Raw genomic sequence first — 11,480 nt, 5'->3', positions numbered from 1 at the left:
GGGGTTTTTTTCCTTTTTTTTTTTTTTTTTTTTTTTTTTTTTTTTTTTTTTTTTTTTTATAATAAAATAAAATTTAAAAAAAAAAAACATTTGATTTGTTCTGACCTGGCTTTTCTGCCAGAAGGGTCCTAGCTCCCAGCAGGCTTCGGGAGATTCAGCCACTCTATCACACCTTCCTCAGGCCTCCCTAGGTGGCCCTTGAGGTCTGGGCTGTCCCTGGCTGAAGCAGGATCCCAGCAGGCCTGCACACAGCAACAGGCCCCGCCCCCCCCCCCCCAACTCGTTATAATTAAAAATTGGCCCTACACTTGCCTTTGTAAGTGGTCAGGGCCTCTGTGGCCCAGCCAGAGCAAGAGAAATGCAGATTAAGGACCTTTTATGACCCCATTCTTTCAAGCTTGTGAGAACTCTGCCCAAACCAAGAACAACTCCTCACCCCTTCCACTTCCTTGTGATCGATTCAAGGAAGAAGCCACATTTTACTCCCTTTGAATAGGGACCAGCCTTGGCCCATGGAAAGGACTCAATACAACCTCCCTAACATTCAAAGAGTCTCTGAAAGTCAGTAAGATAAAGAACCTCCCCTAATAAAAATATAAACAGCCAATTAAAAAATGTTTTCTTCATTTTTGGATAGGTAATACATTCACATAGTTAAAACAAAACCCAAAATTGTGTAAGATGTCAGGGGAGGGGGTGAGGGGGGCAGTGTCTCAGTCCCACCCTGCCTCCATGGCCCTGTTCCCCACCAACCACCACCGCCTTCTCAACCCCACAAATACACAGAGGTAGCTACTTGTATTAGCTTCCTTTGTATCCTTCTGGAGATCGGGGTAAATCCAAGAAATTATGAATACAGCAAATAGACAATTTTATTTTATTTTTTAAAGATTTCATTTGTTTGAGAGAGCGAGAGAGCACAGAGGGAGAGTGAAAAGCAGACTCCCCACTGAGCAGAGAATCCAACATGAGGGCTTGCTCTTGGGACCCTGAGATCATGACCTGAGCCAAAGGCTGATGCTTAACTGACTGAGCCACCCAGGGGTCCCATAAATAGCCCATTTTAAATATATATATATATTTTTTGACAGAGACAGCGAGAGAGGGAACACAGCAGGGGGAGTGGGAGTGGGAGAAGCAGGCTTCCCGCCAAGCAGGGAGCCCCATGCAGGGCTTGATCCCAGGACCCTGGGATCATGACCTGAGCTGAAGGCAGACACTTAATGACTGAGCCACCCAAGTGCCCCATAAATAGTCCATTTTACAGCTAGCATTAACTCAGCAGTTACAGCATGTTAGGCACAGTTCTGAGCACTTTACAAGTGTTAACTCATTTGGTCCTCATAACAGCTCCAGAGGTAGGTCTTATGCCCAACAGAAAGAAAATAAAACAGGCAAAAAGAGATTAAGGAGCTTGCTTGAGTGGCTGAGCCTGGCAGTTCCCAGCAGAGGAAATGCAAATGGCCATATGAGGAGATGCTCAGCTGCCTTGGAGGTCAGGGAACTGAAAATGCAAATACCAACAGCATCTCGTTTTTTATCCACCCACGGGGCAAACTTTGCATAGATGTGTAAATCTCAGGGTGCGGAGGTGGGTTCGGGCGCTCACATGCCCTGCTGGTGGGAACATGAATTGCTCCAAACTTTTGGGAAAACAACTTGGCAGATTTTATTGGTGTTTAATGTACACACCCTCCAAGATATAAGGCTACGTGTACACAGACATGCATTGTGGCACTGTTTGAGGCAAAACTATTCTGAATACTCATCAAGGGGGAAATGGGTAGATTACAGTACATTTATAGTAGCAAACACTATGCGGCAATTACATAAAATGAGTTAAATCCAAAAGTATTGATCTGTGATGTCCAAAAAATATTTTTTTAAAAAAGCAACTTGCTAATAATTTTTATGGTAATATGTATTTTTGTAATTGATATTCACTTATATATCAGTATATTTTAGGAAACATCCCTTGTATGTGCATTTGTTTGAATATGTCTGTATGAACATGGAGCAGTGATTCTCAATCAGGGTGATTTTGCCCTCCAGGGGACACACGGCAATGGCTGAAAACATTTTTGGTTGTCACCAGTAGGGAATGCTAATGGCAGAAATGCTAAAAATCCTACAAAGGACACAGGACTGCACCCTACCTTGCAAAGAATTATCCGATCCAAAATATCAATGGTGTTTGAAGTTGAGAAACCCTGGCATAGAGAAAGGAAAAAAATGGAGAAACACAAAACTGTTAACATTGAACCTTTTCCTTACTCATTATATGTTTGACTTATTACAATGTGTAGTTATTTTGACCACTAAAAATTATCCTGTAAAGGTAAAAATATAATACTCAGTGAAAGTTTCTTATTTTGGCAAGACAATGATAGAGCAGGAGTACGGGGTGGGGGGCTGTTTCCCAAGGAGACATTAGGGGGCAGGGGTGTGAGCAAAGGTTGGTGGGAGCTGGAGGCAGTGGGGCGTGGGTGGGGATGCTTAGAGACTGGTCCTGACATCAGGAGCTGACCTGCAAAGTCCGAAGAATCCCAGGTCCTTTGTGAGCTGAATAAGGACCTGCAAAAATGTCCTATGATTAGGCATAAACCTTATTTCTATTTCATAGACTGGAGTGAACCGTCTTCTAATCAGGCAGCAGGGAATTGTAACACCTCACAACTGCATGTCTCACTGGTCTGCTGAGAGTTGGGTTAGGTGCTTCTTGGCAAAGGTCACTTGGCACTGGTCAATGAAGATGGAAAAACCCTGGCTTAAGCCACAGGTGAATTAAACAGGATTCTTTGCTGCAAGCCTTATCAGAGCCTTTAATATGCTAGAATGTGCATCTCCAAGAGGGAATTCATCAAATGCAGGACTTCCCAAGTCCTTTCTAGGAACAGCGTGTCTTGAGACTAGGATTCCATGCAATTCTCTCTGGGAAATACTAATCTAGCCTAATCAATTTTACTGATGAGGAAATGGGTGGCCAAAAGACAAAGCAATTGGCTAGGCTAACTGGTGGGGTTCCACTCCAGAACACCTGTATTTCAGACCAATGCTTTTTCTCTAGCATTAAACATTTAACCACAGATACAAATCAACTACAGATTCTTGGGGAACATTCCTAAGGTTTATGGAAAAAGTTTTTTCTTTCCAATTTAATTTGGAGTGGTTGCACCAGAGGTAAGAGAGAAGGGAGTAGCACTGGAAGCCATTCAAAGCAAAACTCACCTTTAAAGAGGATGAAGACATTCTTTGCCTCAGAATAGAGACCATTTTTTTGCTTGGTGGAGGGGGCACCCATGAAGACCAAATGTGCTTCTGTGAAGGAATGCTCCACCAGGTCCTTTTGAAAATATAACCTGCACGGGACAGATGGAAACACCTGGGACTTCAACCCTCCCCAGCGTACCTCAAATTGACCTCACTGGGCCAGGAAAAGCGCTAGAAAACTTATTCCGTATAATCTCTCCAAGAGGTAAATTGACTAAAATTTACTTGCTCCTGTTAAATGCCGGGCCTCTAGAAGGCACTGAGGATTCAAAGGTGAATAGAGCATAATTCTTGCTCTGAAGGCAATCTCCATTTGGTAGGGAAACATTGCATGGAGTCAGACTGAAATAGGGCTATACTGACAATGTGAACAAAGTCCTAGCAGCCGATGAGGGGTAGTGTTTACATTTTTGAATGCCCACCCTTCCAAGAAGCTTGCACACCTCAGCTTGTGGGCAACGGGAACTATGGAAGATGTTTTCAGTTTTAACCAGAGAACTCTGGCCCAGGTGCCTTTGGTGATTCCATTTCTCATTATCAACTTCCCTTCTTGCTCCCCCTATTTTGTTTGGGGCAAATTATGCTGATACTGAGGCTGTCTTTACTTATAATTTATTTAACACAGGTTCATTGAGGGAGTTAAAATTTATAATATTTCACAAGCCAATAGCATACAGGATATCTCTTTATAAGCCAATAAAGAAATAACATACTTCAAACCAGTGATAGGTTAATTACGCTATTGTTCCAGGCAAAGGGGAGATGAAAGAAAGTCCAAATTTAATTGAGGTGTACCTTTCCACACTGGGTAGAGTCAGTCCTTCCAACTAACGGTTGAAAGGTTCCAGCTTAGGTTCCTCACTGCCAAGGCACCCGTGTTGGCAGGAAGGTGTGCTGCTTCGAAGGGATCACTAAATGGATTGCGCCACTGCCTAGGAGTGCCCAGGCTGGGACCGATGTCCCTTCTCTAAGACTGCTGCATGGTTCAACACCACTGCTGACCAAAAGTAGCCTCACTAGGGCAGGAGAAAGAGTCTCAAGATCTTCAGAGAACTATTTAGATCAAGAAAGAGTAGCCTTGCCCAGACTGAACACTCTCAAGTTGTTGGCTAAACCTCTTGGTTTTTAAAGTTTAAAAGTCTGTCATATGATGGACCGACCCACTGCTGTTACTATGGTGTCAATGACATAATAGTCCTCTCCACGCCAAGGGCGAGAGTTAAGTCCTAATACCCAACTTCAAAACAAGTTCAAACCACAAACAACTTTGTCCAAAACAAGCTTTCAAAACAAGGATTTTAAATCATAACAAGTCAAGGCACAACAGCGTCCCTATAACCTCCTGATGTAGCCCACGCCCTCACTCCACATTACCAAAGGTCTTGGTCCTGGGAGGAGCCCTAAATCTGGCCCATTCCTCCTTCCCCTCCCCGGTCCCACCTTAGGCCTGGACCTCATTACCGATAACGACTTCATCACCTCAGTACCCCTGTTAGAGGAAACCGATGTTAGGACTGCGGGTAGGTCCTGCCCAAGTTCTTACAGGCTGGGCCAATGCCACAAGCTCGCGATGCATCACACTGCCCGGCGAACCCACATAACGGTTAACACAGTGGCCTTCAGGAACCCGCTCCTAAATTTAAGTCATTTGGGGGAAAAAAATAAAATAAATTTAAATCATCTGGGGGTCCAGCAAGTGTCTTGACACACTCGGGCTTAACGATTTCCATCAAGCAGCCTGCTCGTTTACAGAGCACAGCTAGCAGGAAAGACGCACAGGAACGCCACTGCGGTCGCCTCATTCTATGGAAGAAGCCACGGAGTCCCAAAGGCGCAAAACGACCTGCCCCCGCATTAGTTAAGGGCAGAGCCCCAGGAGCCTACAATTCACACCGAGACAGCCCCCGTACTCCTGACGCTGCGCAGCGACCGTTGCAGTGAGAACTAGGCATGCGCTGACTCTCCAGCCCGGCTGCTAGAGCCACGTGAGTGGGGCGGGCTCGAGGCCTGGAGGAAACGGAAGTCTGACACCCGATTGGGGGAAAGCCCTACCCCGGAAGTCACGCCTCTTTCCGGAGCCTGCTCCCGGAAGTGCTGGTGTTTGTAGCGGGCGTGATGGCTTCAAGGTTACTTCGCGGAGTTGGAGCGCTGGCCGCTCAGGCCCTCAGGGCCCGCGGTCCGAATGGAGTCGCTGCGGTGCGCACCATGGCGTCTGGAGGTATTCGGCCCGCCCGGCGCGTCAGGGACCGGCGCCGTTGCCCTCCCGGGGTGGTGCTGGGGCTGCGAAGAGGGGCGGGCCGTTCAGCTTCTCGGGGCCCCAGTGACCGACCGCTCCGGGGCCCTGAGTACCTCAGGCTCCGCGGGCATCTCCCTGTTATTCCCGGCCGCTTGTGCTGCCGCCCACTAGACTGACCCCGGCTGCGAAAGAATCGTAAACTGAGGTGCCGGGTGACCTTGGGGAACAAGGGTTGCTACCGGGATGCGGAGAGACTAAGCTGCCCTTCAGACCCGCGCTCACCTCAAGTTGCATGAACCCCACTAGTACTCTGACTTGCTTTTAGAAAAATCATGTAGAAATATTGACCTCCGTGGTTGAAGGAAGAAAAGGTTACCCTATGCTGCCGCTCTTGGCGATAGTGACAATGGTCCTTAGGAGACAATGTGTATGAGTAGCCTTTAGGAGCCTGTAAACTATATGGAAACATTTATGTATATGCTTTTTTCGTCTTGATAATTCAGACAACATCGTAATTCATGTTTTTTCTTTAGGTGGTGTTCCTACTGATGATGACCAGGCGACTGGGCTGGAGAGGGAGGTCTTGATGGCTGCACGGAAAGGACTGGTGAGAAACTCCTTTCTGTGTCTTCTCTGGAGTTCATGGTTTTGGATGGAATCAGAACGGTCTTCTCTGGTAGCATTTGAGATAGGGAACCTGACTTGTGTGGGAACAGTACCACTAGCCTTTGGAGGGTAGGGATCATTTGGCATAATGGCTTAATTCTTTTTCAGGACCCATACAATATGCTAGCCCCAAAGGCAGCTGCAGGCACCAAGGAAGACCCTAATTTAGTCCCGTCTATCACCAACAAGCGAATAGTGGGCTGCATCTGTAAGTACCGCACCACTTTTTTTTGGTCCCATTTGTTTAATATATTCTATGCAGGATGTCAGTAGGATGTTTCCAATCTTTTGTGTGTATGGTGTGTGTGTATAAAGGGGAGATGTGTGTAAATGAGTTATTCTAAGGGTCCCCTGGCCCTTTCAAGCTTCATTAACCTTCATTAATTAAGTACATTGTCCTTACTGTAAAGTGGCATAGAACATTGGAGATGCGGCATGAAGGAGTATTCATCAAGAAAATACTTATTGTACTTCCTCTTTGCCAGATACCATTTGTACTACCTAGGTAGTAGGGATATATATCAGAATGGACTGTGCTTTGGGATTCTACATAGGCAGAAGAACTGTTAGAACCTAATAGTGGCTCTGATGTGAGCTCTGTTTACTTATAAGTAAACTCAGGGCCTCATTTCTTCATCTGAAAAGTGGGGAAAGAGAGCTTGAATTGATCTCTTAAGATGTCAGCCATAACTTTGTGTCTTAGAGGTGTCTGAGGATAAGGTTAATATTGAAAGCCTCCACATCTAGGTTCGATGGCCTTCAACCACCTTTTCCCTTTCAGGTGAAGAGGACAATAGTACCGTCATCTGGTTCTGGCTGCACAAAGGCGAGGCCCAGCGATGCCCGAGCTGTGGAACCCATTACAAGCTGGTGCCCCACCAGTTGGCCCACTGAGCCTTTGCACTAAGTTACTCAAAATGTGCTGTGAAGTTTCTTCTTTCCAATAAAGACTAGCCATTGCATTGGCTCCTTCTCCCATAGTTGGCTGGTCTTATTTCTATCCTGTATTTTTTGGGAGGGAGGCATGGATTCTTTTTTTTTTTTTTTTTTAGATTTTATTTATTTATTTGACAGAGAGAGACAGCCAGCGAGAGAGGGAACACAAATGGGGAGTGGGAGAGGAAGAAGCAGGCTCCTAGCAGAGAAGCCTGATGTGGGGCTCGATCCCAGAACGCTGGGATTACGCCCTGAGCCGAAGGCAGACGCTTAATGACAGCGCCACCCAGGCGCCCCGGGAGGCATGGATTCTTACATTGGGAATAGCTGTTAATATTATTTTGCCATCCATGTGCTTGTGTACGCAAGCACATGGAGATTGACAGTCCCATAATACCACGATTGGGACCATCTGCTATGGGGAAAACTTGGGCTGTGGCGTCAGGCTGACTCCACTTGTAATATTGGCTCCATCATTTAGCTTTGTCACTGGGAGCATGCCCTCTGAGGGTAAGTTAAAAAAAACAAAAACAAAAACCTTGTGAGGTGTTAGAAGTAATAACATAATATAAAGAAAGAGCCTGGCAGATGGCTCACAGTATTCTTATAAAATAGGGTGACCTTGTGACCAGAGTTCTGGGGGCTTTGAAGTCTTGGGGTTTGAAGCATAGTTCATGGAGACATCATCAGTAAAACCCAGAATATGAGACAATTCTAGAAATCAATGACCAGTTTCTTCAAATAAACTGCAGTGAGGAGGGGCACCTGGCTGGCTCAGTTGGCAGAACATGCTACTCTTGAACTCGGGGTCATGAGTTCAAGCTCCACAGTGCGCATGGAGCCTACTTAAAAAAATTTTTTTTTTAAATTAAAATTTAAATATTGCAATCAGGAAAAAAAAAAAGTAGGGAGAACCTATCAAGTGAAATGGATGTAAGGGAGATAACAGCCAAGAGCAAAGCATGGACCTTGTTTGGATCTTTATTTGAAGAAATGCAACTGTAAAGAAAACATTGAATAATTTGAACTCTGGATATTTGACATTTAGGGATTTATTAAATTTTAGACGTGTTAATGGAATTAACTTTATGCATTAGAAATTCTTGGTGAGGTATGTAGGGGTGAAATATGTCTGGGATTAACTTTAAAACAGTGGGAAGAAAAGAGGAGTGTGGGGTAAGATTGAGCCATTGTAGCCAGGTACAAGAAGAGTCATTGTTCTACTCTTCTGTATGTTTGAACTTTATCATAGTAATAAAAAATAGAGTTGAAAGAAATTTTTAAAAGTCCATTTCAGCTCCTATATATTTTTGACATCCTGGACAATTAAGTTCTCAAAAGCTGTTTGTAAAATGTAAAAATCGTTTTTGTTGGGATTAGCCACAGAAGTGGCTTTAGTCAGTTGCTTTCTTCACAAAATTGATTCAGACTAGGTCTTTGAGCTGAGCTGATGATGGGGAGCTTTGGGGAAAGACCCTTTCACCCAGTCTTGGCCTTACTTGCTCTTCAAAGTATAGTCAGAGCTGCTGCTTCCATTCTTTGCTGTCATTATCTTTTGTTTCCAGGAAATGCTGGAGCATTTGTCTGCCATTCAAGGCCCTTCCCTTTGGGAAGGGGACTGCCTAGACAGCCATCTATTAAATCTACCCTTACCACTCCCACCTCAAATGCTGTTCTGAACGAGAGTTAACCAATAACTATCATGACGAATGCTCTGGTACTGCCTTTGAGCCCTTCTGTCCAGCGTGCCTCCTGCATTCCTCCTTCCTTTTCCACAGCCTTCCTTTGCACCCATCTTAGGGTGAGCTTTTGACTCTCCATGTCATTAATTGGGTTTGTCTTCTCCCTCCCTCAACTTCAAGACCCTCTTCTCTGCTTTTTAAAACTACTCAATTCTCAGGGCTCCTGGCTGGCTCAGTTGGTGAAGCATGAGACTTGATCTCAGGATTGTAAGTTTGAGCCCCACGCTGGATGTAGAGATTGCTTAGAAAATAAAATAAAAAAAAAATCATAACCAGTTCTCCCCTAAAGAAAGAAAAATCCCCAGTACATGTCCAGACTGTGGTAGGCAGGATAAAGCCCCCCCAAAGATGTCCATATCCTAGTTCCAGAACCTGTCAATATGTTAGGTCATGTAATAAAAAGTTATTAAGGTTGCAAATCAACTGACCTTAAAATAGGGAGAGTGTCCTGGATCATCCAGGTGGGCTCAGTAATGAAGGGTTGCAGAAGAGAGTCTGAGGGAGATGAGACTGTGGGAGAATGGTCAGAGATGCAGCATTGTTGAAGACAGAAGAAGAGATCTACAAGCCAAGGAATGCAGGGCAAGGAATACAGCCTATAGAAGCCAGGAAAGGCAAGGAAATGATTCTTCCCTAGTCTCCAGAAAGAAATGCAGCCCTGTTGATACCTTATTTCAGCCCAGTGAGACCCATGTCAGACTTCTGTAGAATTAGAAGATGTTTATATTGCTTTAAGCCACAAAGTGTGTGATAATTTTATTATGGAAACAATAGACCAGAAAGCTCAACTACTGCATCCTGAGTTAGTGGGTCTCAAATTTAGCTGCACATTAGAATCGCCTGGGGAAATTTTACAACTCCTGATGCCCAGGTCATACCCAGACCATTAAAGCAGAGTGGGGGTGGGAAGCAGGCTAGAACTTTAAAGTTCCCCAAGTAATTCCACTGTGTAGTCCAGGCTGAGAACCTCTGCCTTGGGCTGACCATGTAACTGTGAGCAGTTTTTTTCCTCGCCTCTTGCTAAGTGGAAGCCCTAGCGGCAGACAGGAAATGTAACATACCCCACTAGGAATACCACACCTTTGCTTTTGGGTAGAAGTGGGCTCCCTCTAAACCTCTGGATACTTCACAGCTTAGAAGTTGGATCCCATCTCCCCTCACAAGGGAAGAAGATAAGCCTCACTCTGATGGTATCAAACAATCTGCAAGTACAGAATAAAGAACTTGTTTCCTGGAACGATTTGAGTGTGAGCTGCTGATCTGATGCTCCATCACACTTCAATATATGTATTTTACAAAGACATTCTTTTATATACCTATATGACCATCAAAATCAGGAAGTTAGAATTTATACATTTCTGCCATTTAATCCTCAGACCCTATTCAAGGGTTGCTAAATGTACCTCTAATGTCCTTTATAGAGCCGGTTCAGAATCACACGTTGCCTTTGGTTGTCATGTCCCTTTAGTCTTCTCCACTCTGGAACAGCTCCTCAGTCTTTCTGATTCCTGTGACCTTGACACTTCTGAAAATTACACCAGCAACTCGGGTTGGTGTGATGTTCCCCCAGGATTGGATTCAGGATTGTGCATCTTGGGCACGAGCACTGGAGAGGTGCTGCTGCACTCTTCTTACTAGGCGTACGATGTCACCTTGTCCCACTGCTGATAGGGTTTACTCTGGTCGCCTGATTACACTAACGTCTGCCAGACTTCTTCACTGCGCAGCTGCTCCTTAATTATTAATAAGTATCTTATGGGGGTAACACTTTGAGATGTAACTTGCTCCCCACCAAAACTTTGATTATGTCAGAATGGACTCCTGCTTTATTATATTCAGTGGATTATAATTCGTAACTATTATTTAGCTTCTGGTGTTTAATTTGTTCTAAATTTGGCTGTAGGAGCTTCTTCAAATTGGCGCCTGTGGCCTTTTGACATGTCCCTGTCATTCTTTGAGCAGTTTTATTATTTTCTTGCACAAAATGTTCCAGGCTCAAACTTCCAGGCTGTTTTTATTTTTTTTTAAGATTTTATTTATTTATTTGACAGAGATAGAGACAGCCAGCGAGAGAGGGAACACAAGCAGGGGGGGTGGGAGAGGAAGAAGCAGGCTCCCAGCAGAGGAGCTTGACGTGGGGCTCGATCCCGTAACGCCGGGATCATGCCCTGAGCCGAAGGCAGACGCTTAACCGCTGTGCCACCCAGGCGCCCCCAGGCTGTTTTTAAACTCATGAGGTAGGTACTATTATTATCACCTCCATATTAGAGATGGGGAATCCTAGGAACAGCTCAGGATTACGCAGCTAGCTAGTTGTGACAGGACAGTGAATGCAGAACACTTAGCTTGAGTCTGAGCTCTTCCCCCCCTCCCTTTTGAGGTATTTTAGATTTGCAGAGACTGCTCAGAGTTCCTGTTTACCCCTCATCCAGTCTCCCCTAATGTTTACAGTACAATGATTGAAACCAGGAAATTCACACTCATATGGTGCTATTCACTAATTTTGCTGGCTTTCCCAGTAAGGTCCTGGTCCAGTCCTGGACCTCATATTGCATTTCACTATCATACCTCATTCTTCTCCCATCTCTGACAGTTGCTGTCTTTACCTTCATAACCTGTCATTTTTGAAT

General features: G+C 44.9%; 2 protein-coding genes across 2 annotated transcripts in view; one reads left to right on the top strand and one right to left on the bottom strand.

Moving 5' to 3' along the window:
- Window positions 1-5,224, bottom strand: part of FAM178B (family with sequence similarity 178 member B) — a 117,067-nt gene extending 111,843 nt beyond the window's left edge. Inside the window, exons 1-3 of the mRNA XM_034659027.1 lie at window positions 4,066-5,224; window positions 3,229-3,359; window positions 2,157-2,210 (exon numbers count right to left, since the gene is read on the bottom strand). Of these exons, the coding sequence (XP_034514918.1) occupies window positions 2,157-2,210; window positions 3,229-3,273 (99 nt within the window). The 5' untranslated portion in view covers window positions 3,274-3,359; window positions 4,066-5,224. The remainder of the gene's footprint in view (window positions 1-2,156; window positions 2,211-3,228; window positions 3,360-4,065) is intronic.
- A 108-nt stretch (window positions 5,225-5,332) lies between these two features.
- LOC100464713 (cytochrome c oxidase subunit 5B, mitochondrial) lies at window positions 5,333-7,152 on the top strand. The gene is made up of 4 exons (XM_002912393.4): window positions 5,333-5,488; window positions 6,040-6,113; window positions 6,281-6,380; window positions 6,954-7,152. Exons 1-4 carry the CDS (start codon window positions 5,386-5,388, stop codon window positions 7,064-7,066), a joined length of 390 nt encoding a protein of 129 aa, XP_002912439.1. The 5' UTR covers window positions 5,333-5,385; the 3' UTR covers window positions 7,067-7,152.
- The last annotated feature ends 4,328 nt before the right edge of the window (window positions 7,153-11,480 follow it).

This window comes from Ailuropoda melanoleuca, chromosome 4, assembly GCF_002007445.2.
Source record: "Ailuropoda melanoleuca isolate Jingjing chromosome 4, ASM200744v2, whole genome shotgun sequence".
NCBI classification, from domain to species: Eukaryota; Metazoa; Chordata; class Mammalia; order Carnivora; family Ursidae; genus Ailuropoda; species Ailuropoda melanoleuca.
This window is presented reverse-complemented; position numbering and strand designations above follow the sequence as displayed.